The sequence below is a fragment of the Rana temporaria genome, chromosome 2 (assembly GCF_905171775.1).
Source record: "Rana temporaria chromosome 2, aRanTem1.1, whole genome shotgun sequence".
Classification (NCBI taxonomy): domain Eukaryota; kingdom Metazoa; phylum Chordata; class Amphibia; order Anura; family Ranidae; genus Rana; species Rana temporaria.
Window position 1 is genome coordinate 230,104,110 of NC_053490.1, and position 27,226 is coordinate 230,131,335.

Below are 27,226 nucleotides of genomic sequence, written 5' to 3' on the forward strand. Positions count from 1 at the left end.
GGGTCACTTAAAGAGGAAGTACGCCCTGATGGGTTTTACTTCCTCTTTTGCTACATGAACAGCCTGCAAATGTAAAGCATAATGGGTTAGTATGCATCGCATATCAGCCCATTATGTGACACTTACTTGCAAAAGAATCCAGCGATGTCCCCACTGCAGGAAGCGTCCATCTTCTGTCTCCTCTTACTTCCGGGCTGCGGACTCTGGCGCTGTGATTTGTCGGAGCTGCATGATGTCACTCCCACGCATGCGCACGAGAGCTGCAATTCACAGCACAGGCTAGGGAAGAAACGACACTTAAGTCCTGTACACATGGAAAACATTGTTTTTCCTAAAGAGATTCCTGGCAAGAATCTCTTGCCGGCCGAGTGTACAGACATCATTCAAAAGAACCGCCGTTCTTTTGAATGGCACGAACGCGGTGACGTCATCGACTACGATGAGCATGCGCTCGTCACATTCGATGCCGTCGCCACCATCTTGCTTCACCCTGCCTATGCCTTGGAAGCTAACACGCATGCGTCAAAGTCATTTCGAGCATGGGCGGGTTTCCATGGAGAGGTAAGTATACACACGCTCGGGTTTCTGGGCAGGAAAACACTGCAGAGAATCTCACGACGAGAGAGCAGGTTCTCTATTTTTCTCGTCTAGATTCTGGGCAGTTTTCTTGACGAGAAACCTCTAAGCCTCGTACACACGCTCGGTTTACTCGGCAAAAAAGCTCTACCAGCAGTTTTCTTGCTGGTTCTTGCTGAGAAAACCGTGCGTGTGTACAAGGCTTAAAGCGGAGTTCCACCCACAATTTCACTTTTTAAATATAAATACCCCTGTAATACACAAGCTTAATGTATTCTAGTAAAGTTAGTCTGTAAACTAAGGTCCGTTTTGTTAGGTTGTTACCGAATTTAGATAGTTTATAATCTAGAAATAGACCGTGGCCATCTTAAGTGTGGGCATCATGAAGCCAGACTGTATGACTTCCTGGATTTCAGCTTTGCATATCTCGCACATGCTCAGTGCACAAGCAATGTAATAGGTTTCAGTCAGGTTTGCAAGGACTACTGGGAAACAGAAACCCTTGCAAATAGCCTAGGCAAATAAGGAGGAGGAAGTAATGAAGGACTACAAAATAAAAGGTATTTACAAGCAACAAATTAAATAAAAATTGTCCATTCTGAACACTATGAGATTAGAGCACGCAGCACAGACAAACATAAAAAAATGGGTGGAACTCCACTTTAAGTTTAGTTTCTTCCCAACGCATGCACCGTTAACATTTGCGGCGGACTACAAGTGAAATATCTCCTAAACGGCGCACGTTTAGGAGATATTTCCACTGCCTATAGGTAAGCCTTATTCTAGCCGAATATCTATTAGCCTGAATGATTTTTGGCCAGAAAATTTGATAAGGGGGGGGGGCCAACCCGTCCATATGTCCATGCATATGTACCACCTAAAATCTATTTTTTTATGTGGAATATCTCGGAAACTATGTGAGATCTAACGTTAAAACCACTTGATCTTACCGGATCTAACAAATATCTATTAGCCTGAATGATTTTTGGTCAAAAAAAATTATAAGGGGGGGCCAGCCCCCCCTCATTAATCACTTAATAAGTCCCTAATTATATGAGATCTAACGTTAAAACCACTTGATCTTACCGGATCTAACGAATATCTATTAGCCTGAATGATTTTTGGCCAGAAAATTTGATAAGGGGGGGCTGATGACGGGTTAGCCCCCCCAGCAAATAACTGTTAATATTGCTTCTTCTGTGTGTGATCTAACGCAAACAATGATTGATCTAACCTGATCTAACAAAGATCTAACAAACTGCATACAAAAAAGTAAATTTTTTTATATGGGGGGGGGGCTAACCCGGCAGAGGTGTTAAATGCTGTTTTCTTAACTGTGGTTTGTAACCTGTGTTTTATTTTGTTGGCACAATAAAACATTTTTTCTGATAAATAAAAAAAAAGCCACATTCACACTTGCGAATTGGCCCGACAGCTGCAACCAGGACTGATCACTCGCCAGGTGATCGTTGCATAGCACTTAAATTGCGAGGGGCGACAAATAGCTGCAGGAGCCGCCAGCTTCCCATTGCTTTCAATGGAGTTTCCTCCTGCAGTTAATGGGTTCTCACATGTACATGTCAGGCTAATACGCAAGTGAGTATGCAGCCTAACACCAGAAATGGTTGTGCAATATATACACACACACACACACACACACATTAATAAATCTGTCCACACTGCACTGTTCATTGTGTGTAGTCACATTTTCTCTAAATCTCATATGGTTATATACACACACATATATATATATATATATATATACACACACACACACACATACACACACACATACACACATATACACACACACACACACAGCGCATGTTCTTCTTTAGCACTCCAATGATCTTTTCTTAGCATATTGGTCTTTTCTTTTGGTGCAAGCTTTTCTGCTCAAATACATTCACAGAAAACTAGAACTAATTTAAATCAACTGTCATCAATTCAGCCCTCAGGGGAGTTATCAGAGCACATACTGCTAAATTATAAGAGTTATTGTATGCTTTTGGCTATGTGACTGATATTGCTACCCAACGAAAATAGTTTACTTCACCATAGGCTCATACCACAGTGCACAGAATGACATCTGCTAGCTATGCTTAAAAATAAACAGATAATGTCAACCGTAATTAGCTCCAAATGATTTTTTCTGCTTTTCTTGCTCATTGAGAATTGCTATGGAGACATTTGTTGATATGAATGCAAAGGAAGGTGACGTTGATACACTGCCAATTCACAATTACCATTTTCTTCATGGTGTAGGTCTTAAATGTGATTCTTAGTAGCCTTTGATTCTCCTTTGTCAAACTATCAACAGCCCTGCAATAAATAAAATTGCCCTGTATTTTAGTCGGCATAGCCTGGTTTTCCAATTTGTCATAGAAACAAGAATATTTTCAGCTTGTTACAAGCAGCTGACAGCAGACACCCACACACTCCGAGACTGACAACTGTGAGCCAATCTATAATCATCCCTGAAGGAAAAATAAAATTATATTATATTAATGAGGACATTCTGGTCTTACATTCCCATTATCTGCCAAGTCAGTTAATGGTGGCGACATATACATTTAGACAGGAACAATTTTACTACACAATTCAAAAAAAGAAATGTAAATTTTTAATTTGTTGTAAAGAGCGACAGAAATGGTCATTATCAAAAAGGGTTTCTAATCACCAAGTAGACCTCTTTGAGCTCAAACTATTTACAGACAGACTCAGAAAAAAAAATGCAATTTGGGTGATGTTCCCTGCCCACATAAATAGCTCTATTGAATTTAAAGGGATACATGTACCTTTAGTATCATGTTACATGTTTCATCTACATGCTGTCACAATCTAAAAACCGTGTGGCTTTGCAGGGCTCCGCCAACACAACAACTGCATCATTCACCCACAGAGTTCTGTGAATGAATGAACTACAAGTCCTGTCTGTCACCACTGTAGACGGCTTATAGTTATCAATGAACTGGGAAGGCTCTGGTGAGCACCCTCTTAGTTCATAGATTTTTCTTGCACTTCAGTAACCGTCTTTCTAGAACTCAGGGGTACGGGCAGACAGTTGTGCCGAGAGTCTAAAAGAGCCTGACACTGTCCCTGCGATCTGTTGATCGTGGATGAAATGCTCTACAGGCCATAAAGAATATAAAACGCACATTTGTTTACTTGTGCAAAATATGAGTTTTTTTCTGGTTACAAGAGTGAACTTACCCTTTAAAGCCTAACTCCACATTTAATGTTTCTTTAAAATAGTTTGCTTGGGTCAAGCTGGCCCAAATGACTATTTACTGTGCCAACACATGATCTGGCTGGGTGCAGTGTGTTAATTGTATGTAGTCTCAGCTACATACATTATACAGTGCTGTATTCCAGCTGTGGGACAGAGACTTCCAATTCCTCTACCAGAACTAAACAGATTTGGGCGGAACACTGCTCAGCCATTCATGGGAAGCTTTGTATACTATGAACAAACACAAAAGCTTCCTCCGATGGGCCACGAGGGAAATAATATCACCTGGCAGCTTCTCTGGCCAATCAGAGGAAGCTTTGTATTCATTCATAGAATACAAAGCTTCCCATGAATGGCTGAGCAGGACTCAGCCAACTATTTTGCTCCAGGAGTGGGAAGTCTGTCCCACTGCTGTAACTGAGGCTACATACAGTAAAAGCAGCATTACACCCCAAAAATGTAAAATTGCAGCTTACCAATCATTAGATCTGGTGGCTGCATTTTTTTTCACCTGGTAATCTGGCCAGTAACACACCTCCTATATTACAGTGCTTCCACTCTGGATAAAAGCACAGAGGGCATACCTTTGGGTAGCAGCATTGTCAGTCTGGGGGGTATGGGGGAGGAGTGTTAGTGTCTGAATCTCCTAGTACCGCCAACAAATTGAAGCCAAACTCAATCTCACACTGCAGTTTTTTTTTTATGCAAAAGGTTTAACAGGAATAAAAGCAGATTTTTGTAAGCACCCCTGGTAAATAGTTTGTCTCGACACTCTGCTATTTTCTCAGGAGAGCTTATTCAGACTTACTGACTGGATTTTAGCGGAGCGGATGTCAGCGGACATGTCTCCGCTGACATCCGACACTCCATAGGACTGCATGGAGCGGCTGTTCAGGTCCGCTGTCAAAACTGACAGGCGGACCTGAACGGTCCGATCGTGTGAAAGGAGCCTAAGGGCTGATAAAGAAGTGGTTAACAATATTCTCCCTTTACAATGACTTGAATAATCCCTTAAAACATATGAAAACAGAAAACCATAGACAATGGTAAATGGGTCACCGGTCATTGGAACTCAATGCTCTCATTATTCTCTTACAAAATAAAAAAACAAGATACTTGTTGAAGACACAGACAACTACATACAGCATATTCTCAACACAGCACAAAAGAGGTCTATGCAAAAAAAAAAAAAAAAAAAAAAAAAAAAAAAAAAGGCTACACTATCAATAAGTGCCACACACAAACCAAACCAACGCAGTTCATGTTACAAAACTAAACTTAAACATCAGTTTCTTGGAACTAATGTTATACATAATTTTCCTGGGGTTTCTAAGTATCAAATTGGATAATTTAAAGCATACTACCAATCTTACATGTTAAGTATGTCTCAAATGTTATTCTAAAACGTCAGCCTAAAGATGAACCAAGTCCTACTTAGGTAGACATGGTGGACGTACGCTTTTGCAATAATTCAGCAAGAGCACCACACAGTTTAAAATGTGAAGTATGGCCGAAAGCTTTTTTTGGTCATATTTGTTTCCTGGGTCACAAGAGTGCACTTTTGCTCTCCTGCGATCCAGAATCAGCCGACAGCAGGTTAAAATCTGTCAGCAGACGTCACATAGCCACTCTAGGCTTTCTGCCGAGAGCCCAAGCCAGCTGTTCATCCTCCCTTCACAGCCCTGGTCTCCAGTGAGCGATGGAGGGGCCGAGCAGAGAGTACTGAATTGACAGTCTCTGCTCAGAACAAATCAAGAACTGAGTGATCAGTGCTCATGTGAACGCTCAGTTCTTGGTCTTGGGCTTATGCTGAGTGCACAAAGTACGTTTTTTTTTTTTTTTTTGGCCTGTCTTCTCACGTTAGCAATTGGTCACTGATCAGATGATAACCAAACTCCCGACATGTTTCGTCGTAAAATTTGACTTAATCATGGGATGGGGTCATGCATCTGAAATGTACTGTTTAAATAATGGTGGATACACTTAAACAATTAAGAGGGAACATGATTCACCTGTGCACTGACTGTTCCCTCTTAATTGTTTAAGTGTATCCCTCTTAATTGTTTAAGTGTATCCACCATTATTTAAACAGTAAATTTCAGATGCATGACCCCATCCCATGATTAAGTCAAATTTTACGACGAAACCTGTCGGGAGCTTGGTTATCATCTGATCAGTGACCAATTGCTAACGTGAGAAGACAGGCCAGTCGTATGTTTGCTCGCCAGTGACCGGCGTCCGGTTTCTCTTCACGCCAGCTTCAGTTTATTTCCAATACAGTGTGGAGATCGAGTGGTGTGAGTTGCCTAGTTCATTTTTGGGTCCGCCGAGACCATTGCATTTCAGCCGCACAATACTGAGGAATCTTTGATGTGTATCTATCACGCTTTTTTAATTTTGGCACTGTGTGAGTGCACTCTTTGAAGATTTTGTTTGTGGTTTGTGATTAAAATTTCTTTTATGGTATCACACTATGTTACACTTTTCATTTTTGAGGATTTTATCTGTCCACCTGTCTGGGAATGGAAGCTCGCCTGCTGATTTAAACTAACTATAACAAAGCTTCTGTGCCAAAACACGAGAGTGCTAGGCATATTGTTCTGGTGAGTGGCCATTTCTATTGGTGGAGGATTCACTATTGTTTCACATCGGGTGTGGTGGAAGATTATTTTGAATATAATTTGAAGATTTTACACCTTGAAAGAAGCAAAGAAGCGTTTTTTCCTTTTTGCTCCTCCATGAACTTTATGTTTTCCTATGAACACTTTTATCACGGGTTTTTGATTCATTTGCATTTATATTGAAGATTATTATTACTTATCACCTTATCACAGTGTGATTCACACACACTTGAGCGCTGTTTGTATATAATTTTGTGGTTTATTTGTTTAAAACACGTTATATATTTTTTTCACATTGATATCTTTAGAACAGCAGCTGTGATTACTATTATTGTCTTTGTCTTGAGCGCAGAGGTGTGATTCAATAGGGCGCCATTTTTTGATCACACTTTATCCATTCACATCTATTAATGGTCCTGTAGTCCATTTTTCATAAAACAATTTTACTGTATTTTCTTGCCTCCTTTATATACATGCATAGTTTAGTGTCACTTTACAGTTATATGAAAATTGCATTACAATAGGCAAGTGCACCAGTGGCAGTGCGTCCATAAGGGCGCACGGGCGCCACCCCCTCTCTCACCATTAGATTCATGCATCTATCTATGGCCGCCACCGACACCCCCTATTCAAGCTCCCGGACCCTTTTTGGGCACCTGAATTATAGAGGCAGGGTATTTTTTGAAGCATCTGATTAGAGCCATAGGCGTCAAAAAAGGTGAACAGCGAGCACCATGCTGGGCGCTCACAGTTTACTCCGCTGTGTGTTAGGAAAAAGCGAACATTAATTTGCTTTCCTAACAATGAACCGCCTCTCCGCCAATCAGCTGCTCAGGTCTGTTGCCCGATTGGTTGAAGCGAAAGGTGCTGTGATTGGACGCCTATAAGGCGTCCAATAATAAAAGGACGAGCAGGCAAAGACAGCAAGCATGGAGGACACCGCTGTCACCTGCTGCCCCAGAGACAGTAAGTGACGGGCGCAGTGGTATCATTTGTGAGGCTGCAATTGATGGTTTTTTTATTCCAGCACCAGCCGCCACTGAAGTGCACCTTTTAAAAACAATACAATGGCACAATTCGTCCATCTTCATCTGGAAAAAAAATAATAAATGACAATAGATAACACCTCATTGTCAAACTAAATCTTCTAAAAACTTTTTATTAAAAAAGGAAAAAAAAGTGCATGGGTAACAATAAGAGAACTGGGCCCACACGACTTATCCTAGTACAGATGACCCGATTTGCATACAATTTTAGGATGGCCATATCCAAGCATCTGGAATATACTGCAATCTGGCACTTTGTACAACACTTTATAAAATGGACCATATACATAGCTAGAGGGTTGTCAGTTAGTGTCAAAGTCAGTGAGGTTCTAAAGTCAGCTGGTGTGCTTCCATTAAATGCAACAGAAATTAGATTATAAAATGTAGGCACCAGTGTACTTTCTAATTATACTGGCTACCTATCTACTTGCATCCATCTAGGTCTACTGATATTAGTGAAACCCTAATAGCTCAGAATACTAAGGAGGAGCCTGCATGAATAGCAAACTGCATGGGGAAGTTAATAGCGCCATCAGCCCCCAGACAAGTCTGTTTAACAAAAGACTGCCTGCTGTGGGTTAAGCAACCACCTGGCAGCTAAAGTCATTTGCACTTCAGTCTCCCAAGCAAAAAAAACCGTCATGGTAGATTCTACTATAAGCCAATTCCATCACCTCTTTTATCCCGCCCCAAAAAAGAAAAAAAAAAAAAAAAAAAAAAGCACAATAAAAACAAATCAGAACCAAAATATGCCAAAAGGACTTCATAAGTACGAGCCCTTGTGTTTGACGACTGCCTTAGAATTAAGAATTTCCTGTACATTAAAAAAAACAAAAAATAAATAAAAAGGGGGATCACGTCCATGTGAAAGGCTTCTTGGAATGCTTCACAAGATGTTTGTGAGCCTCATTATGACTATAATCTAAACCAGTTCCTCTAGTAGAAAGGATCAGGATGCTTTTTCATGCAGACGTCCAGCTGAATGTGTCATAGCATTCTTATGACTACAAAATAGTATTTTGAAGCTTCAGCTTCATCAAAACCATTGCTTTAACCCCAAATATACTGCCACAATTCTACAATGATGTGACGGTAGAAGAATACGATTGTCAAACTGTCAGTTTCCCATGTGAACTCCTCCATTCAACATAATAGAATCACATGACTGGCCATTGTGTGAGAGTTACATGTTGTGAACAAAAGCCAAAGCCCCATTCATACAAACTCTTTAACCAGACAATCAGATTAAACAGTCCCAGTTGCACTAGTTAAGTAAAATGCAGCAATCTGTAGCATAGTCGGTATTTTATCAGCCACCAGTACCCACTCCAGATTAAAGTCTTATACCTAAATCTACACCTACCTCTTTCCATCCGTTGGAAAAGCCTCTGGACTTGTTCACACCAGATGGACTTGAAAGAGTAAGTATTACTACATGTTCCCATGCATTCAGACTACGTTTTTAAGAGACCCCAGTCAGTAAACTTCATAACAAAAATACACATTAATCCACCAAAATGCAGGACTCCTGTCAACTCCCCACAAAGTGATTGATGTCTGTTTGATGTGAATGGGTCTACTTACCAACATCCATTCATTTTTATAAAATGCATGAAAATCTATATAGAACTGTATATAGCGATAGTAACTTGGCTGTGGAAAAAAGGCATAAATGTGGAGAGTATTTATTCAGTACACGAGAAATAGAATTGTACCTGTAATTTTTCTACAGTTCTTTTATAGAAAACCTTTAATGAAAGAAATACAATCCCCAGCCATGGTGTATGGTTTGGTGGAGACATGTAGACGCTCCTAACATTTTCATCTGGGCTGTTAGGGAGTAGAGTTTAGCGGACACCTGGATGTTCGGGTTCGACCGAACTTCGAAAATAATGTCCGGGTTCGGGACCCAAACCCCATTGAATTCAATGGGGACCAGAACTTTTGAGTACCAAAAGGTCTCTAAAAAAGTAATGGAAAGGGCTAGAGGGCTGCAAAATGTTGATAAGAGCATGGCAAGTACTCTGCAAACAAAATGTGGATAGGGAAATAACAAAATACATAAAAATAAAAAAATAATAATAATCTTGACCTAGGAGGACGAGGTCCATATGGAGTAGGGGGTTGAGGTGGCGGTGTAGGTGGAGGTGGAGGAGGACGAGGTAGCCAACACAGGTTTTTGTTTTTAAATTAGGGTACACCCCAAAAGAGTGAGAAAGATCAAAATTACAATAATGGCTGGGTAAGGCCGGTATACGTGTCTATTCTGCACAAGGTACGGACAAGTCCTGTGGGATCCATGCCTAGTTCATTTTAATGAACGTGAGCTTGTCTACATTGGCTCTAGACAGGCGGCTGCGCTTGTCTGTGAGAACGCCCCCTGCCGTGCTGAATACAAGTTCAGATAATACACTGGCTGCAGGGCAGGCCAGCACCTCCAAGGCGTAAAGGGCAAGCTCAGGCCATGTGCCCAATTTGGAGACCCAGAGGTTTAAGGGGGGAAAGCCGTCATTAAGTACGTGTAGGCATGTGCACACATACTGCTCCACCATGTTGGTGAAATGCTGCCTCCTGCTAAGACGTTCCATATCAGCTGGTGGTGCTGGTTGTTGTGACGTGCCGACAAAGCTTTTCCACATTTCGGCCATGCTAAGCCTGCCTTCTGAGGTGCTGGCGGTGCCCCGGCTGCGTTGGCGACCTCTTCCTCCTCCTCTGCCTTAGCCTTGTGCTTCCACTGTGCCCCCGCTGTCAGGTGGGAATTCCACCAGCAGGGCGTCTACCAGCATGCGCTTGTACTCGCGCATCTTATGGTCACGCTCCAGTGAGGGAAATAAGGACGGTACGTTGTCCTTGTAACGGGGATCCAGCAGCGTGGCCACCCAGTAATCAGCACCTGTTAAAATGTGGGCAACTCGGCGGTCGTTGCGGAGACACTGCAGCATGTAATCGCCAATGTGTGCCAAGCTGCCCAGAGGTAACGAAAAACTGTCCTCTGTGGGAGGTGTATCGTCTGTATCCCCCCAGCCACGCACCAGTGATGGCCATGAGCTGGTCTGGGTGCCACCCTGCTGTGAACATGGTTCCTCCTCCTCATCCTCCTCCAGAACTGTGCCCTTGCTGGACAATTGTGTACCTGGCGTTTGTTGGTGCAGGAACCCACCCTCGGAGCCACTTGTGAATGACTTGCCCTGAAAGCCTTGGAAATGATCCCGATTCCTCTTCCTGTGCCACATCCTTTTCCATCATCGCCCAAAGTGTTTTTTCCAAGGAGGTATAGAACTGGGATAGTAACGCTGAGAACGGCGTCATCGGCACTGGCCATGTTGGTGTGGAGTACTCGAAACAGCGCAACAAGGCACACAGGTCTCGCATGGAGGCCCAGTTAGTGGTGAAGTGGTTCTGTTCCGCAGAGCGACTCACGCGTGCGTGCTGCAGCTGAAACTCCACTATCGTCTGCTGCTCGCACAGTCTGGCCAGCATGTGCAAGGTGGAGTTCCACCTTGTGGGCACATCACATATGAGGCGGTGAGCGGGAAGGCCAAAGTTACGCTGCAGCACTGACAGGTGAGCAGCAGCAGGGTGAGAACGCCGAAAGTGCGCAGACGGCCCGCACTTTCTGCAGCAGCTGTGGCATATCGGGGTAATTTTTAAAGGAACCTCTGCACCACAAAATTCAGGACATGCACCAGGCAAGGGATGTGCGTCAAACCGGCCAGGCCCAGGGCTGCTACGAGATTTCGCCCATTATCGCACACCACCAGGCCCGGCTTGAGGCTTGCCGCCAACCACTCATCAGTCTGTTCCATGTCCCTCCACAACTCCTGCGCGGTGTGGGGTTTTTCCTCCAAACAGGAAAGTTTTAAAACTGCCTGCCGTCGTTTACCCATGGCTGTGCTGAAGTTGGTGGTGAATGTGTTACACTGACCGGATGAGGAGGCGGTAGAGGATGAGTAGGAGGAGTTCGCAACAGGAGGCAAACTGAAGCGCCCTGCAATCCTCGGTGGTGGAAGGACATGCGCCAAACTGCTATCCGCCTCAGGCCCAGCCGCCACTGTATTTACCCAGTGTGCTGTTAGGGAGATATAACGTCCCTGACCGTGCTTACTGGTCCACGTATCCATAGTTAGGTGGACCTTGCCACAGATGGCGTTGCGCAGTGCACACCTGATTTTGTCCCCCACTTGGTTGTGCATGGAAGGGATGGCTCGCCTGGAAATGTAGTGGCGGCTGGGCATGACGTACTGTGGGACAGCCAATGCCATCAGGCTTTTAAAACTCTGCGTCTCCACCAGACGGATTGAAAGCATTTCAAAGGCCAGTAATTTTGAAATGCTGGCATTGAGGGCCATGGATTACGGGTGGGTAGGGGGGGTACTTCCTCTTCCGCTCCAGTGTTTGGGAGATAGAGAGCTGAACGCTTCCATGGGACCCAGGTGGTAGTGTTGCTGGCAGATCCTCTGTTTGCGGGGTGGCAGGTGCCACTGTCACTACAGAGGTGGATGAAGAGGCCGAGACTGAAGCAGAAGAGAAAGCAGGGGGAGCCAGAGACCTTTCTTGGTTTTTGGAGGCGACTACTGCACTGCAGCTTGTGCTTTGCACTTAGATGCCTGGTCATGCAGGTTGTGCTCAGGTTGAGAACGTTTATGCCTCGCTTCAGGCTCTGATTGCACAGCGTACAAACCACTCGTGTCTTGTCATCAGCACATTGTGTGAAGAACTGCCACGCTAGGGAACTCCTTGGACCTGGCTTTGGTGTGCTCGGTCTCTTGCTGCGTTGGGCAGTAGCAGGCGTACTGTCTAGGGGACGGACACTCTGCTTTTGCACCCTGCTCCCTCTTCTGCTGTGCTGGTGGCTCTGTGCGACCACCGCCTCTTCCTCCGAACTACACAGGTCACCTGCATGAGGTTGATTCCATGTGGGGTCGAGGACCTCATCGTCCTCCACATCATCTTCCACCCAGTCTTCACTCCTGCCCTCCTTGTCGGTCTGCACAATTGCGAAAGCAGCAGCAGTTGGCAGCTGTGTTTCTTCATCATCCCAGACGTGCTGCGATGGTCCTCCCATGTACTCATCTTGAAACATAAGTGGTTGGGCATCGGTGCACTCAATCTCTTCCACTTCTGGGGCAGGGCTAGGTGGATGGCCCTGGGAAACCCTGCTAACAGAGTCATCAAAAAGCAGAAGAGACTGCTGCATGATTTGGGGCTCAGACTGCTTGGCCGATTTGCAAGGTGGTGAGGTGAAAGACTGATGGACATCGTATTTAGGTGCCAACTCTGTCTCCCAACCAGTCTTGTGCTGAAAGATCAATGTGAAGGAACTGGGAGGCACTATCAGCAACCCAATCTACTACCGCCTGTACTGCTCCTGGCCTCAACATTCGTAGAGCTGGATTAGGCCCGACCAAATACCGCTGTAGGCTCTGTCGCCTACTCGCACCTGAGGAAGGTGTTTCACTTGTGCGTGTAGCTGGCACAGATCGACCACGTCCTCTTCCTGCAACAGGAGCTCCACCAGCAGCACCACGACCGGGGCCACGTCCCTTATTTGACGTTCTCCTCATATTTTTCAAATGTAGGATCTTGCCCTAAATGGATGTTTTTTGAATAGCAGAAACAATAGATGAACAGTATCTAAAGGGTGTATCTCACAGTAACATATGCAGTGTTGGTGTAATTTGATTTCTGAAGCAGGACTGACTCCTATCTATTTCTCTCCCTAAAACCAACACCAGGAACCTTTCCCTAAAGTATCTAATGCAGAGTGATTTGCACATATGTAGATCGCTGAGTAATTTGAATTCTGAAGCAGGACTGAGTCTGACTCCTATCCAATTCTCTCCCTCAGAGCAGCAGCAGCGCCAGCCTTTCCCTACCCCATCTAAAGCAGAGTGCTGTGCTGTGTGCCTCTAGCTTATATAGAGGCGGGTCACATGCTGCACTGGCCAATCACAGCCATGCCTTTAGTAGGCATGGCTGTGATGGCTTCTAGGTCACACGAGTTAAACGAATGTTGATTGGCTGCCCTGCAGCGCACCATTACATTGCCGAACACCAAACCCACAGTAAATTGTTCGGGTACCAAAAGTCCGGTACGAACTCGAACTTTACAGTTCGGGATCGCTCAACCCTATTAGGGAGTAGTGGCGATCCTTTCCCTTTTTACATTTACAAGCCCTCTGGATTGGTCTCAAGACAAGCCTGTACCCCATGTTTTGTAATACAGGAGTATGCCTTCATCTCTACTTTGAGTGCCACCAAAAGCAATATAACTGGTTGCAATCCCCAACTTTTGTTGACCTCCTCCTAGAAAGTAAGCCGATAAGTACTGCCGTCGCCTACAAAATCCTTGAATTAGCTCAAGCCAACACAAAGCATTGCACTTAGAAAATCAACATGGAAATCAAACAGTTAGAATTTTCTGTAGGACGCCAGTCCACATTCCACTTTCATTATAGGTTTATTTGAAAGTTGCAAGAGGCTTGCTACAACAAAATCCAGACAGACTCATGTTGCCAGAACCTTTAATACTGGCCTGTGTAATGAGGCACAAAACTTGTTGCAATAAAAAAGGATCACTTTCTACACCTAAAAAAAAATAAAAAATCACTTGACTGGTCAACCTTTAAAGTGGAACTTCACTCTCCCAATAAACATAGATTATATTTACTCCTCATGCAGATATAAAAAATATATCCATTTAATAATGCTATCATAATTACCATTATCATCTTTATATACATTTCAGTTACATCCTAGATGTTGAGGTCATACATCCCTGAAGTCTTTAGGAGGGGAGGAGAGCTTTTCTCAGCCAAGCACACACTCTTGCATGCCTGCTTGAGCCAAGGGCAGATGGATTCCAGGAAGTAGGGGGGGGGGGGGGTTCAAAGTGATTTCTCAACAAAATAAAGCATAGAGACATGGATGGATGGTTTGCTTTGAACATTAAAAATCAAATGGTGTTTTCGGTTTGTGGTTCTCGGATGCAGTGAAGATTCGCTTTAAAGCGGACTTCCACCCCAAAGTGGAACTTCCACTCACCTGATTTCCCCCCCCCCCTCCCCGTGCCACAATTGGGCACCTTTCGAGGGGGGGAGCTTTTCTTTTGACAGGTATCCTTTCCCACTTCCAGGAGTTCGGCCGCAGCCATCAGGCCGTGTCGTCACTGCAGGGCTCAGTCCTCATCCTCCCCCGGCTGCCGGGCCAATAGGAGAGAGGAACTGGGCCTCGCGTATGCACAGTAGGGTACCCGGTGTGAAGCCGAAAGGCTACACTGCCAGGTACCCTTACCTGCAATAACAGCGGCAGTATCCGACAGCTGATGGAAATATCAGCTGCGGTGCCGACATCGAGGAACTCCAGGACAGGTAAGTGTCCATTTATTAAAAGCCAGCAGCTGCAGTATGTGTAGCTGCTGGCTTTTCATTTTTTCTTCCCGAAACACCACTTTAAGTTTGTAAGAAGGGGTATTACCGTGCTACCAAAAGGACTTGTGGAAGGGAAACTAAAGGGAAGGTGCTGTAATAAAGTGCTGGTGCCAAGTGTCCAAACATATAGCGATTGCCGGGGAAGGGTTCCTATTTCCTTAAAAGTAGTGCAGATGTCCCCTTACCTTACTGCTGTAAGGTAACAGCATAAAACAACTCTATATGGATAAGTGCAGCAACAAAATGTCAGGCCGTTGGAGGTGGCAGTGGTCCTCACACGGAAAGATAAAGGAAAGCACCAATAGCATAATAACGTAGGAGCAATTTAATAGTATAAAAACAGCTTATACACTAGGTACTCACAAAAGATAGTTTTAAAATACAGCATATAAAAAACGAGTGGCGGACTCGCTGGCATCAAATCCGGTACCGGATGTGATGCCAGCGAGTCCGGCACTCATTTTTTATACACTATACCTAGTGTATAAGCCGTTTTTATACTATTAAATTGCTCCTATGTTATTACGCCATTGGTGCTTTCCTTTAACTTTCCGTGTGAGGACCATTGCCACCTCCAAACGGCCTGAAATTTCGTTGCTGCACTTATCCATATAGAGTTGTTTATGCTGTTACCTTACAGCAGTAAGGTAAGGGGACATCTGCAGGACTTTTAAGGAAATTGGAACCCTTCCCCGGCAAGCACTATAGGTTTGGACGCTTGGCACCAGCACTTTTTTACATGCGTTCCAGTAGTGTTTAGCCTGCTGCTCCTGCAAGAACACTTATGCTGTTTTCACTGTTTATATGTTTGCTATCACCCATGTGTATAGTTTTGTAGCCTTCTGGCTCTAGCAGCGCCTGCTGTCTTATTCACCTAGCACTATAGTGTTCACCTTGGATTTGTTACTATGCATCACTGAAGTCGTGTACTGTTACACTGTTTAGATGCACTTATTTCATTTTGGATTTAGATTATTATTTCCTATCCCTACAGCGCAGTTTGTCCAGGGCATGTCTGAGACTAGTATAGAGCTTTTCGAAGATGGCAATGTTTTTTAGATAACCCAATAGACAGTAGTACTTGATTATCTACGGTACTCAATCAAAAAGTGTGGTTTTCAAGGAAAAATAAATAAAAATAAAATGGTGAAAATTCAAAATAGTATATTCAATAGCAAGAATAACAAAAGAAAAAAAAAGGAGGGGAATTAGATTTCTTTAACATAATTAAACAGCTCTAGTATGAGTTTCAATTTAATGGCTACAAAATACCTACAGGAAAAGACTGTGCTGTTCAGCAAAAAATAATACTTTTCACTATTTACACAGTGAGAAGAACTGAAAAGCAGATTTGTGGCCAGTGTTGGGCATATTTCCTAAGAAACCATAAAACACGAAGTACACAGAAGGTTGCCAATAGGTCAAGAATTCCTTTTAAAAAAATGATAAAGGAAAGAAATTACATGGAAAAATAAAAACAAACATAAGCTGCATATATTTTAGGCAGTATCGAAGAATAAAATTAATTACCTCAGTTTTCCCTGCACTTTCAACATAGATGATTCTAAGTAGTTTGACTTTCTTCATTAAAGTATATCGAAAGCAAAAACTTTCCATTGGGAACAAAATCGTGGAAGGTTAAAACCGCTGTTTTTCCACACCATCGAAATAGGGAAAATTGCCCATCACTTCCTGTTCTGTAGACAACAGGAAGTAAGTGGATATTTTTACCAATTTGAAAGTGTTCCAATTGGAAGATTACATCAATTGTTTGGTGTCATGGTCTTACCTCTTTGCAGGCTTCTTACATCTGACATGTGCTGGCGGCCATATTGCTTCCTGGGCTTCTTATAACTTACCACACCCTGCGGCTCCTCCTTCCCACTGGGAGGAGCTGGATGCCTTGCATATATATATATAGGAGGGCTGTTGCTTCATTTCCTTGCTTGGTCCTCTTGTATACACATGCTCCTGAGATTGTGCTGCTGCTCTTGGTTACCGACCCGGCTCCCACGAACGATCCTTCTGGCTCCTGATCCCTGGCTTCGTCTCACCACCTCTCTCTTGTTACGGACTCCGGCTTGGCTGACTCTCATCCCTGGCTATCGACCCTGGCTCCGGTGGAAGACTCTGCTGACTGTTTGATCATCCGTTTGGACTTTAACCTTGCTGTTTGTTTTTTAATAAAGCCTTCCTATTTCATTTATCTGTTGTTGTACGTCTGATTCATGCTTCCGTGACATTTGGTGGCAACTCAAAAGGTTTACAGTATTTTCCGGTGTATAAGACGACCTTTCACATCTAAATTTCCATTCAAAAACCGGGGGTCGTCTTATACGCAGGGTGAAGCAGCCGCCAGATTGCTCGGTAATACTGTATGCATACAGTTGCACTGCTCAGCCAATCCCGGTGGGCAATGCAACATGTGATGAATACAGAGCCTGCTAAGCCTGCTCGGATTGAAGACAACCTCTGCCAATCCGAGTAGGCTACATTACAGTGAGTCAGAGCGGCGCGGGCTGATGTCACAGTCTCTGCCAATCCGAGCAGGCTTTGTATTCAATAGAATACATCGCTCGCCGTGATTGGCTCAGCGCCGTATGGCTCCAGGTTCGATTGAGAAGAAGGAAATCTAGGCAATATGAAGCCTCAGAAGGTCGATCATCCTGCCTCAGAAAGGGGGGGGGGGTGTCATCCTATACAGTGAGTATAAGCAAAAAAACTTAGGAAATACAGTAGCATTATGGGGTCGTCTTATACACCGGAAAGTACGGCACTTGACTTTGACATTGGTGATCAGGAAAAAAAAAAAAAAAAAAGTGAACACTGTACAAGGTTTGAAGTGCAAACGTTTATTTTTGTACTTCAAATTTCAAATCAGAACTCTGGCTGTCCAGAGTGTTATTCCAAAAGAGATTGTTTTCTTTGGAAGCCATAAAATATATATATACATACACACACACACACACACACACACGAAGGCCAAGGGATATTTAAATTTACTGAAGAGCAACTTTCTAGGTATTGGTCATCTAGTAGTATGAAAGCTAATGTTACACACAATTGGAATTTCTGATGAAAAAAAGTCAGATGTGTGTGGGCCCCATCAGACTTATTTTTCCGCCGGGAGTTTAAAAAAAGAACATGTTTTATTCCTTCGATGAAGGAATTTCCTTAAAATCAGAAATTCTGATCGTCTGTGTGGAACTCCGACGAAGAAAAAAACATGCATGCTCAGAATCAAGTCGACGCATGCTCGGAAGCATTGAACTTAATTTTCTCGGCTCGTTGTAGTGTTTTATGTCACCACGTTTTGGACGGTCGGAATTTGGTCTGACAGTGTGTATGCAAGACAGGTTGAACAAAATTCCGACAGAATATTCCAGCGGATTTTATCCAATCGGAAATTACGATCGTGTACACAGGGCATAAGGGGATTTCTGCACTTTGTAGAGAAGCCGACTGCTACTGGGGACCCCCATACAGCAAACCCAACAATGCAGCTGCAGCAATTGATGCTGTTGCTTCATCTACACATATAATAGTGTTGACAGCTTCATTATATCTGAATTGCAGCCTCACAATTTCAGTTGCAGAGGTACAAAAGCCTATTATGGTAAAATAGGAAAAGTTGTAGGGGGAAAACTGTGTTACAAGGAGAGTTTTCATCTATTGCATACTGTAAAAAGCAAGAGCATATTGTAGTCCTATCAGTCCAAACCCCCCATAATATCTCTGATTTCAAATCCAACAAGTACCCCCCTCTTATTTTAAAATAGATAAATCTGATATTGATCTTTCCATGACCATTAGATCACTACAGATATGTAGGCTGTACATTACCAATATCAGAATGTGCTTGGAGTTAAACAGTAAGTGTTCAGTTCAGCAAAACAGTTAAAAGAAAACGAGTTTGCAAATGTGTGTGAATTTGTTATGGCAAGAAAACTGGAAAGAATGCATCGTGTAAAGTTGTTTTCCACATGCTGCCACCAAATGGTAACGAGAACAATAAGCCAGCGGGTCAGAAGAAACAGATATAATTCAAAGCATATTACTACCTAGCTGACTATGCATTGAAAATATTGCACTTGAAAAGCATTAACTTGAGTGACTTTACCTTTATTAAAAACGAATCTCAACGCCAAGAGACATATCGAAGCTTCTATTCTAGCATTAAAACGGTCATTTTAGATGTCCACACGCATGTCCTCACATTCTGTGGTTGATTTACTAAACTGGAGAGTGCAAAATCTGGTGCAGCTCTGCATGGTAGCCATTAAGCTTCTGTCAAAGCTTAATTGAACAAACTGAGGTTAGAAGCCGATTGGCTATCATGCACAGCTTTTGCATTCTCCAGTTTTGGTAAAAATCAACCAGTGTGTGTCCCCATAGACCAGTGGTTCTCAACCTGGGGGTCAAATGACGATTTGCCAGGGGTCACCAAATCCTGGGCTGTTCCTGAAGCCCGCACCACTCTTCCAGCCTTTCCGCGGCCGCCCATCAGGGCTGTCCCCGAAGTCTGTGGAAGCCCAGCTAGGCTGTTCTTGGAGCCCGCAGCCACCCACTTAGCCTTTTTCACAGCCGCCTATTCAGTTCACGGCATGGGTGGGGGGGAGGGGCAGAGACTAGAGGACAACTGACTGGTGAGGAATGTGAAGTGGGAGGGGCTGGAGGAGACCCCATCTCCTCCAAAGAGCTGGAGACACATTGAAGCCGGAGACACAGTGAGTAGCACTACCTGTGATTAGAGTTGCCATTAAAAGTCCCAACTACAGTTCTCAGATTAGCAGATGACCTTGATCAAGAGCACCCAACTTCCCCCGGCACTGCCACTGATCCCATCCCCCCGCCAGAACTGCCACTTATCCAAACCCTGCCTGCATTACCACTCATCCCATCTCACTGTCAGCACTGCCACCCCCCCCCCCAAAGGAATAAAAATAGAGAATACATGGAAGGGAGAGGAAAAGAGGGGGGGGGCAAAGAAAAAAAGGAGAGAAAGAATAAGACAAAAAAAAACAAGAAAGATGGATGAGGGGAAACAAATGAGAAATTAGGATAGAGAGAGATAAAAGGGAAAGAAAGGAGAACAAAGAGAAAGAGTGGTACATCCTAAAATGTACCATAAGGGGTTTTAATATTGTACGAGTGGAAGGGACTCAGGGAGTTCTAAATGTCCATGGGTTAGGGGCGTAAATTACTTGTCTTGCCTGCTGACAACTCACACTACGAAAATAATTTTACTGTTAAAGGTCCCAACTTAGGAAATTTTTTATCAAGGGGTCACGGCACTAGAAAGGTTGAGAACCACTGCCAAAGACTCATAAGCACAGGCCCAGATTAGGGCAAGAAGGTAGAATCTGCTTAGAGATATTTTTTTTGTAGTTATAGTGTCCAGCCTATGTATGTATGTGATATATATATATATATATATATATATATATATATATATATATATATATATATATGCGCGTGAGCGCATGTGTGTATGAAGAGTTAGTGCCGGTTCATACTACAGCGACTTGGGATCAGACTTGTGTCGCCCCAAGTCGCGTGACATGCGAAATTCCATTGAAGTGAATGAGAGCCATTTAATGTACACTACTGAAGTTGCTCCTACTTCAGAAAAGGTTCATGTACTACTTCAAGGCAACTTGTACCCATAGATTTCAATGGAAGTTGCCTCCAAAGTCAGATCTCTTAACTGAATCAACTTTACTCAGGCAAACCCCTCCCTCCCACAGAGCCGATTATTCTGTGATTGGCCAAAGTCACCTGTCCTGGAGGCAACTTTAAGTCACGTTGTAAGTTGCTCCAAGTCGCCTTGCAAAGTCGAGCTGTAAGTCGGGTTGCCCCTGTGTGAACGGCACTAAAGAGTACAACATTGCAAAAATCTTAGAATACTGATACCATTTAACAAAATCCTTCTCTAAACTTCCTCAGCTCAGAAGAACACCCACATAATCAAAGGCCAACAACGCTGGGAACAGATCAGCGCAGCTCCAAGCCTGCAGTATTCTCCTGGGGTTACACTCTGCATTACGGAAGAGACACTGGGGTTTATTTACTAAAACTGGAGAGTGCAAAATCAGGCTCACTTCTAATAGAAACCAATCAGCTTCTAACCTCAGCTTGTTCAATTAAGCTTTGGAAATAAAAGCTGGAAGCGGATTGGTTTTCATGCAGAAGCGAGTCTGATTTTGCACCCTCCATCTTTAGTAAGTAAACCCCAAAGCATATCTTGCTGCAGGATCCAATAGAGCCCACAGCTGCACACTGTATTCAACTCCGGTGTGACCTAAATGAAAGACAGGTTTCAGCTCACATCCCTGCTCATCAGTCACATCCTTCTGACAGGTTTCACTCACATTGGGCTTAATCTTAAAACAATGTGGGTGTCTCATGTCAGAGACTGCAGAATATGCGGCTGGCAAACTTGCGTCAAGTCTCACTAAAATAAACAGTCAATAGGAATCAGAAGCTGCATATGTAACTAATCTTGTTTAGAAAATATACAGTTATTTTAAGATAGCAACACTAATCAGCTTTAGATAAATAATATTCTCATGTACAGTTAAAAAAACAGTATAGTTGTTCTTTATTGCACCAAAATGTAGATTTAAATGATGGCTTCTTAAATAGCAAATTTTTCACTGCTATAAAGTTAAAATGGTGAAAGCATACATGTTGGCACATAAGAAAAAAAAATGTAAATGTTGCTATATGTTATTGCTTTAATGTAACCCGGGTAGCAATAAAAATAAGTGGTATGAGAATGTTTAGTTTGATGCTACTGGAATCATTGTGTGTACAGTACATTGTACCTGAAGCCTCCATTATTGGAAAACAGAGAAAGGGAGAAGGAACCAAAAGCTAGGAGAGGACCAGTACAGGTCCACCTATCAATCTTCTGAGTGGAAACATCTGAGCGGTGCTTATGCGTGAAAATAAATAGTTTTCTGGTTTAAGTGCAAAAAATTATCCACTTGCATAGCTGAACGTGGACATCAGCCAATTAGTCATTGTAGGTGACAAAGACTTCTTTCCCATTATTGAGATACACCATAATGGGAATTCAAAGAGATTTCTATTTCCAAAAATGAAACAAAACTTTCCAAGAAAAGCAATGTTACATCAACGTCAATAGACACACAATGTGGCTCGGGAGTGAGCCCACAAGTATGCCACAATAGGAAGTGGTTTCCTATTGTGGCACATGGAAAAGAGGAGTAGCTCGGGGAACCCATAAGAGGAGGATCGGGGCCACTCTGTGCAAAACCATTACACAGAGCAGGTAAATATAACATGTTTGTCCTAAAAAAAATAAAAACCTTTACAAGCACTTTAAGCGAACCTCTAAATGGAAATTTTAGTGTGAAGCTGTTTCTGCTGTGTTCATGATGACAAAACCATATTGTTAGACCAACAATCACACAGATGGAAAACTGTTCAGTGGTTTATTTTACGCAGAGGGTGATGCATTATCCTCTCTATAATGCAAAATAATCCACAAATCACGTCCCATGAAGGAAAAAATATATGTGTGGTTTAAATATTTAAACAGAATAAAAAACAGGGAAACTTTAAGAATGATTTCTACACTCTAATTCACTGAAAGTATTCTCATATATAGTGTTCAGTTGTCCATGTCTTGCAATCCACAACCCAAAAACTCCCTGGCAACATACCCAGACATAGAGCGCACATGTGTGTGCTAGCTGTACCAGACGGTGAGCTTGTTCTGGGGCCGATGTAAAAGTGTTTACATACTCTGTAACGTGCATCAGATTGGCAGTACCATTTAAAATGAAAATCCAAATACTGGAATTATTATCTCCGATTCTTTTACAATCTATCGGAAAACTGCAACCCCAATGTCTCTTTCCAGCTGCAGTGCATTAAACCAATGTTAGGTCACTGCATCTGTGCTCAAGAAATCAAACACAGTTGTATATGTACCATGAAAGAAACAGCATTCCTAACCCAATTTTTAGGCAAAGTGTACATCTTGTTTTTTTTTTGTATGTATATAGTACAAAGTAGGTTGCCAGGTCTTTCCTCTGGTCAAAGCCCAAGCACAACACTACCTGTCTGGAGTTTTCATGATTTCCCTGTGTCTGAGTGGGTTTCCTCCCACACTCCAAACACATTATGGTGTGTTCATTGGCTCTGGTCTAAATTAGCCCTAATATGTATGAATGCGAGTTAGGAGACCTTAGGCCCCTTTCACATTGAGGAGTTTTTCAGGCGGTACAGCGCTAAAAATAACGCTGCTATCCCGCCTGAAAAACTCCTTCACTGCAGACTCAATGTGAAAGCCCGAGGGCTTTCACACTGAGGCGATGCACTGGCGGGAGACAAAAAAATCTCCTGTCAGCAGCATCTTTGGAGCGGTTAGAGGAGCGGCATGTATACCGCTCCTTCCCATTGAATACAATGGGAAACCGTGGCAATACCGCCCGCAATGCGCCTCTATAGAGGCGCATTGCGGGCGGTATTAACCCTTTATCGGCCGCTAGCGGGGGTTAATACCGCACCGCTATCGGCTGATTCCCGCGGCAATCCCGGCGGTATAGCGCCGCTATTTTTAGCGGCGATATACCGCCACCGCGGCTACAAGTCCAATGTGAAAGGGGCCTTAGAGTGTAAGCTCCTTGAGGGCAGGGACATATATATATATATATATATATATATATATATGCAAAGCGTTGCATAAATTGATGACACTACATAAAGTACCTGTAAAAAAAACATAAATAAAATTTATGTACCAGCATGTCTTAGGAGCGTGGAAGAAAATAACCTGGAGGAAACCCAGACAAGATGGAGAACATGCAAACTTTATGCAGGTGTTGCCCTGACCAGGATTCAAACCGAGGACCCCAGTGTGGCAAGGCATCAGTGTTAACCACTAAGAGAGACCCTGAGACCTGCCTTGTTATAAAAAAATAAATAGTTACTTTTTCTTTAAACCACAACATTCTTTGAAAAACTCATAGGAAGCATTCATAGCTACCTTTGGAGTGCTCAGTAGGTTTTCCCAATGGTTTGAGTTTTGGCGTAGCACAGTGGCTTAGCAGTTAGCTCTCCCTGCGCCCCCCCCCCCCCCCAAAGGCATGCACTGATAAGTTCATTGGCTCCTGTCCCACTGTGCTTCCCCATACCAATCACGGTGCACCCAAGCCCATGTTCACACTGGGCCGATTTGTCATGCAAGCCTATTGCAGACAATGGCACCATCCGAATTGGTACGACTTTGCGGCACCACACCGACTCCAAAAAGTAGTTTCTGCAGTACTTTTGGTGACTTTGGGCCCGATTTCCATAGACATCTGTGCATGAACCCGCACATATGTCTGTCAAATTGCCCCTGAAGTTGGACTGAAACACCGGTTTGAAATCTAGCAAGTTCAGCTGAACTCAAACCCGCATTCAGTGGGAACCTAGGCCAACTCTAACCAGTACTAGGGAAACCTACTGTGCAACCCAGTGGGTGGCTATAGGAAGATTTCTTAGCATGGGGTCTGGTGTGTCCCTGTTCTCCGGTTCAGATCAAAATTTTTGCCTGAACTCACACCCAAAGACGCACAGGACCCCATTGCAATCCAGACTGCGGCTGCCCTGGACCTGTTTGAACCAGCTCCATCGAGAACCGGCTCACAATCGGCTGCCATGCGAATTGGATGTGGAGAAATCTGCATCCAATTTGCATATCTGTGAACCCAGCCTTAAAGCATGCTGGAAAAAAAAAATGGTGCGATTGGCAGCCTTGTCATTTCCCACCGTCAATTCCCATACATCAGCAAACCAGTTGTGTCAACATGTAAGGTATATGAACATACTGCAAGTATGTTTCTGTTACATGCCAAGGATGATGGGTTACCTGATCCAACAACTACCAAGGACCCTAGAACGTTCAACCTTAGGCTGGCCATACCTTACACAATTGTTTCCTTTAGATTTAGGGTCAGGTCAGTTCACACTAGACGCAGTTCTGTGTGCTTTTTTCCTGCACAAAATGCATGCACAGTGTTTTCCATGTATTCCAATGGCTCTAGTTCACACCATGCAATCAGTTTCCGGTCAGTTTCTGACTGCATGGTATGAACTAGAGCCAACTAGAAGCCATTGGAATACATGGAAAAAACACGGTGCATGCATTTTTAGTGCAGAAAAAAAAATGCACACGAAACTGAACAGAACTGCGTCTGGTGTGAACTGGTCCTTAAGCTGGATACACACTATGCAATTTTTCCTTTTAGATTTACCAAAACCATATAATATGGAGGTCAAACCTTAAGAATTTCCATGCGTATGCAATCAGACAGGCCCTTGCACTGCATGGTTTTGGTAAAGCTAAAAGAATAATCAAACAAAAGTTGTATAGTGTGTATGGGGTCTTACCAAAACCATATACAGTAAAACCTTTGATTGCAAACATAAATAGTTTCAGAAACATGCTTGTAATCCAAAGCACTTGTATATCAAAGCGAATTTCCCCATAAGAAATAATGGAAACTCAAATGATTCGTTCCACAACCATTTATTAATAAGTCCTTCAGTTTATAGTCCATAGAAATAGATTATAGCAATGTGATAGGTTGGGTAACCATAAAATATCCATCCACAAATGGAACCCGGTTCAGGTGCGAATTCAGGAAAAAATTCAGACCTGAACCGGTGAACAGGGACGCACCGGACCCCGTGCTGGGAACCACAAGCGGAGCTATGGGAACCACAGCCTAAAAGGAAACTCAGGGGCTGGTATAAGAAATCTTCCTATAGCCACCCGCTGGGTTGCTCAGCCTCCACAAGGGGATTAGAAGCAAAATCCAGCTGGAGCTACAGAGTATAAAAGGAGAAGAGAGGCGCCTCCAAGTGTTGCTAAATGTTGTACCTTCATTAAATGTAACCATATTGCTACACTTAGAGGCACCTCTCTTCTCTTTTATACTCAGTTGTGACATGACGCTACTTGTATATCAAGTATGTATTAAAAAATGTTGCTCGTCTTGCAAGATGCTCTCAAACCAAGTTACTCTCAAACCAAGGTTTTACTGTAATAGGAGGTCAAACTTAAACACTTTCAATTTGTATGCAATCGGGCAGGTTCCTTGCACTACATAGTTGAAGGCAGATCTAAAGGAAATAAGACAATTGTATATAATGCAGGTACAGCTTTAGAATCATTTTAAATACACAACATGCAAAAGTGTTAATCACATTCCTATGTAGAAAACCGCGACTTGTCGGGTGCATCCCAATGATTATCCTCAATGACGTAGCGCCAAACTATAAATATCGCAGCACATTTAAAGGCTTGCAATTGTTTCTGCCACCCAAAACCAAATAAAAGGGGGTCACGTCAGGACCTAATGAACGTTAGGGACAGGTCAGAAAGCTGCTGTGTACAGACATTTCATGGACAGCTTTAAATGACAGCGCACACCACTTGCAGAGGACATCTAGAACGAGCTAGAACCCTGAAATTCATCTTGTGGTGGGCACAGGCATGGATTTGATTGGGGGAGATCACATCAGAATGGATACATGGCACCCCTAGATCCACACAAAAGGTGGAGGATTGTCCTCAGAGGACAGCTACAAATGTCATTAATCATCTGCCACTAGAGATGGGGAGCAACATAGAGGAGATCACTCATTAACACCCCAAGTGACAGTTGTGATTGTTCTCATGTGATCAGCCAATAAGACTAAGTAATCCCAGCTCTATGTAGTAGCCGCAGGTGCCATACATACACTGCTCACTATCCGCTAGCCTGTGTACTGCAGCACCACCGCACATCATCCTAACAGGCAAAGTTTGCTAAGTTTGGGAAGCCCTCCAGCTCTGGTGCGGCCAGCATAGGAGGCTCTGCAGAGAGATGGAGGGGGAAGGAAGGAAAGTGTCACTTACCCATGGTCTCCTCTCTGCCGCTCCGTGTCCTCTTCCCCTGCCTTGCTGTGCTTTGTGTCCTCCTGTCTGCCCCGGCGGGATGGTGTGGATGGAGCACAGTTCGCTGGACTAACCCGGACAGCCTGACAAGCTCTGCAGCGCTCTGAGGAGAGGAGGAGGAGGCCAGTTACGTCATGAGCCCAGCTCTGAGGGCGGCGCCTGGTGCGGACTGCGAGTCTGAGGAGAGTTGAACTTTTCTTCATGATGTCTGTGTACATGAACCTCCACACAATGATGGAGACTGAGATAGTACAAATGTATCCCTTTCCTTCACAATTAACAACAATGTATCAACTCTAAATAAAGAAACATAAGACACACACGGCACAGTTAGGGCACTTTCACACTGGTTAGCTTCAAAA

General features: G+C 43.6%; 1 protein-coding gene across 2 annotated transcripts in view; it reads right to left on the bottom strand.

Annotated features, from left to right (window-relative positions):
• The window catches only part of GPM6B (glycoprotein M6B), a 166,199-nt gene extending 139,211 nt beyond the window's left edge, over positions 1-26,988 (bottom strand). The window contains exon 1 of one of the 2 annotated variants that reach the window (XM_040336537.1): positions 26,826-26,988. In XM_040336537.1, the coding sequence (XP_040192471.1) occupies positions 26,826-26,829 (4 nt within the window). In that variant the 5' untranslated portion in view covers positions 26,830-26,988. The remainder of the gene's footprint in view (positions 1-26,825) is intronic. The other variant, XM_040336541.1, reaches the window with a different exon arrangement.
• Positions 26,989-27,226: the final 238 nt, after the last annotated feature.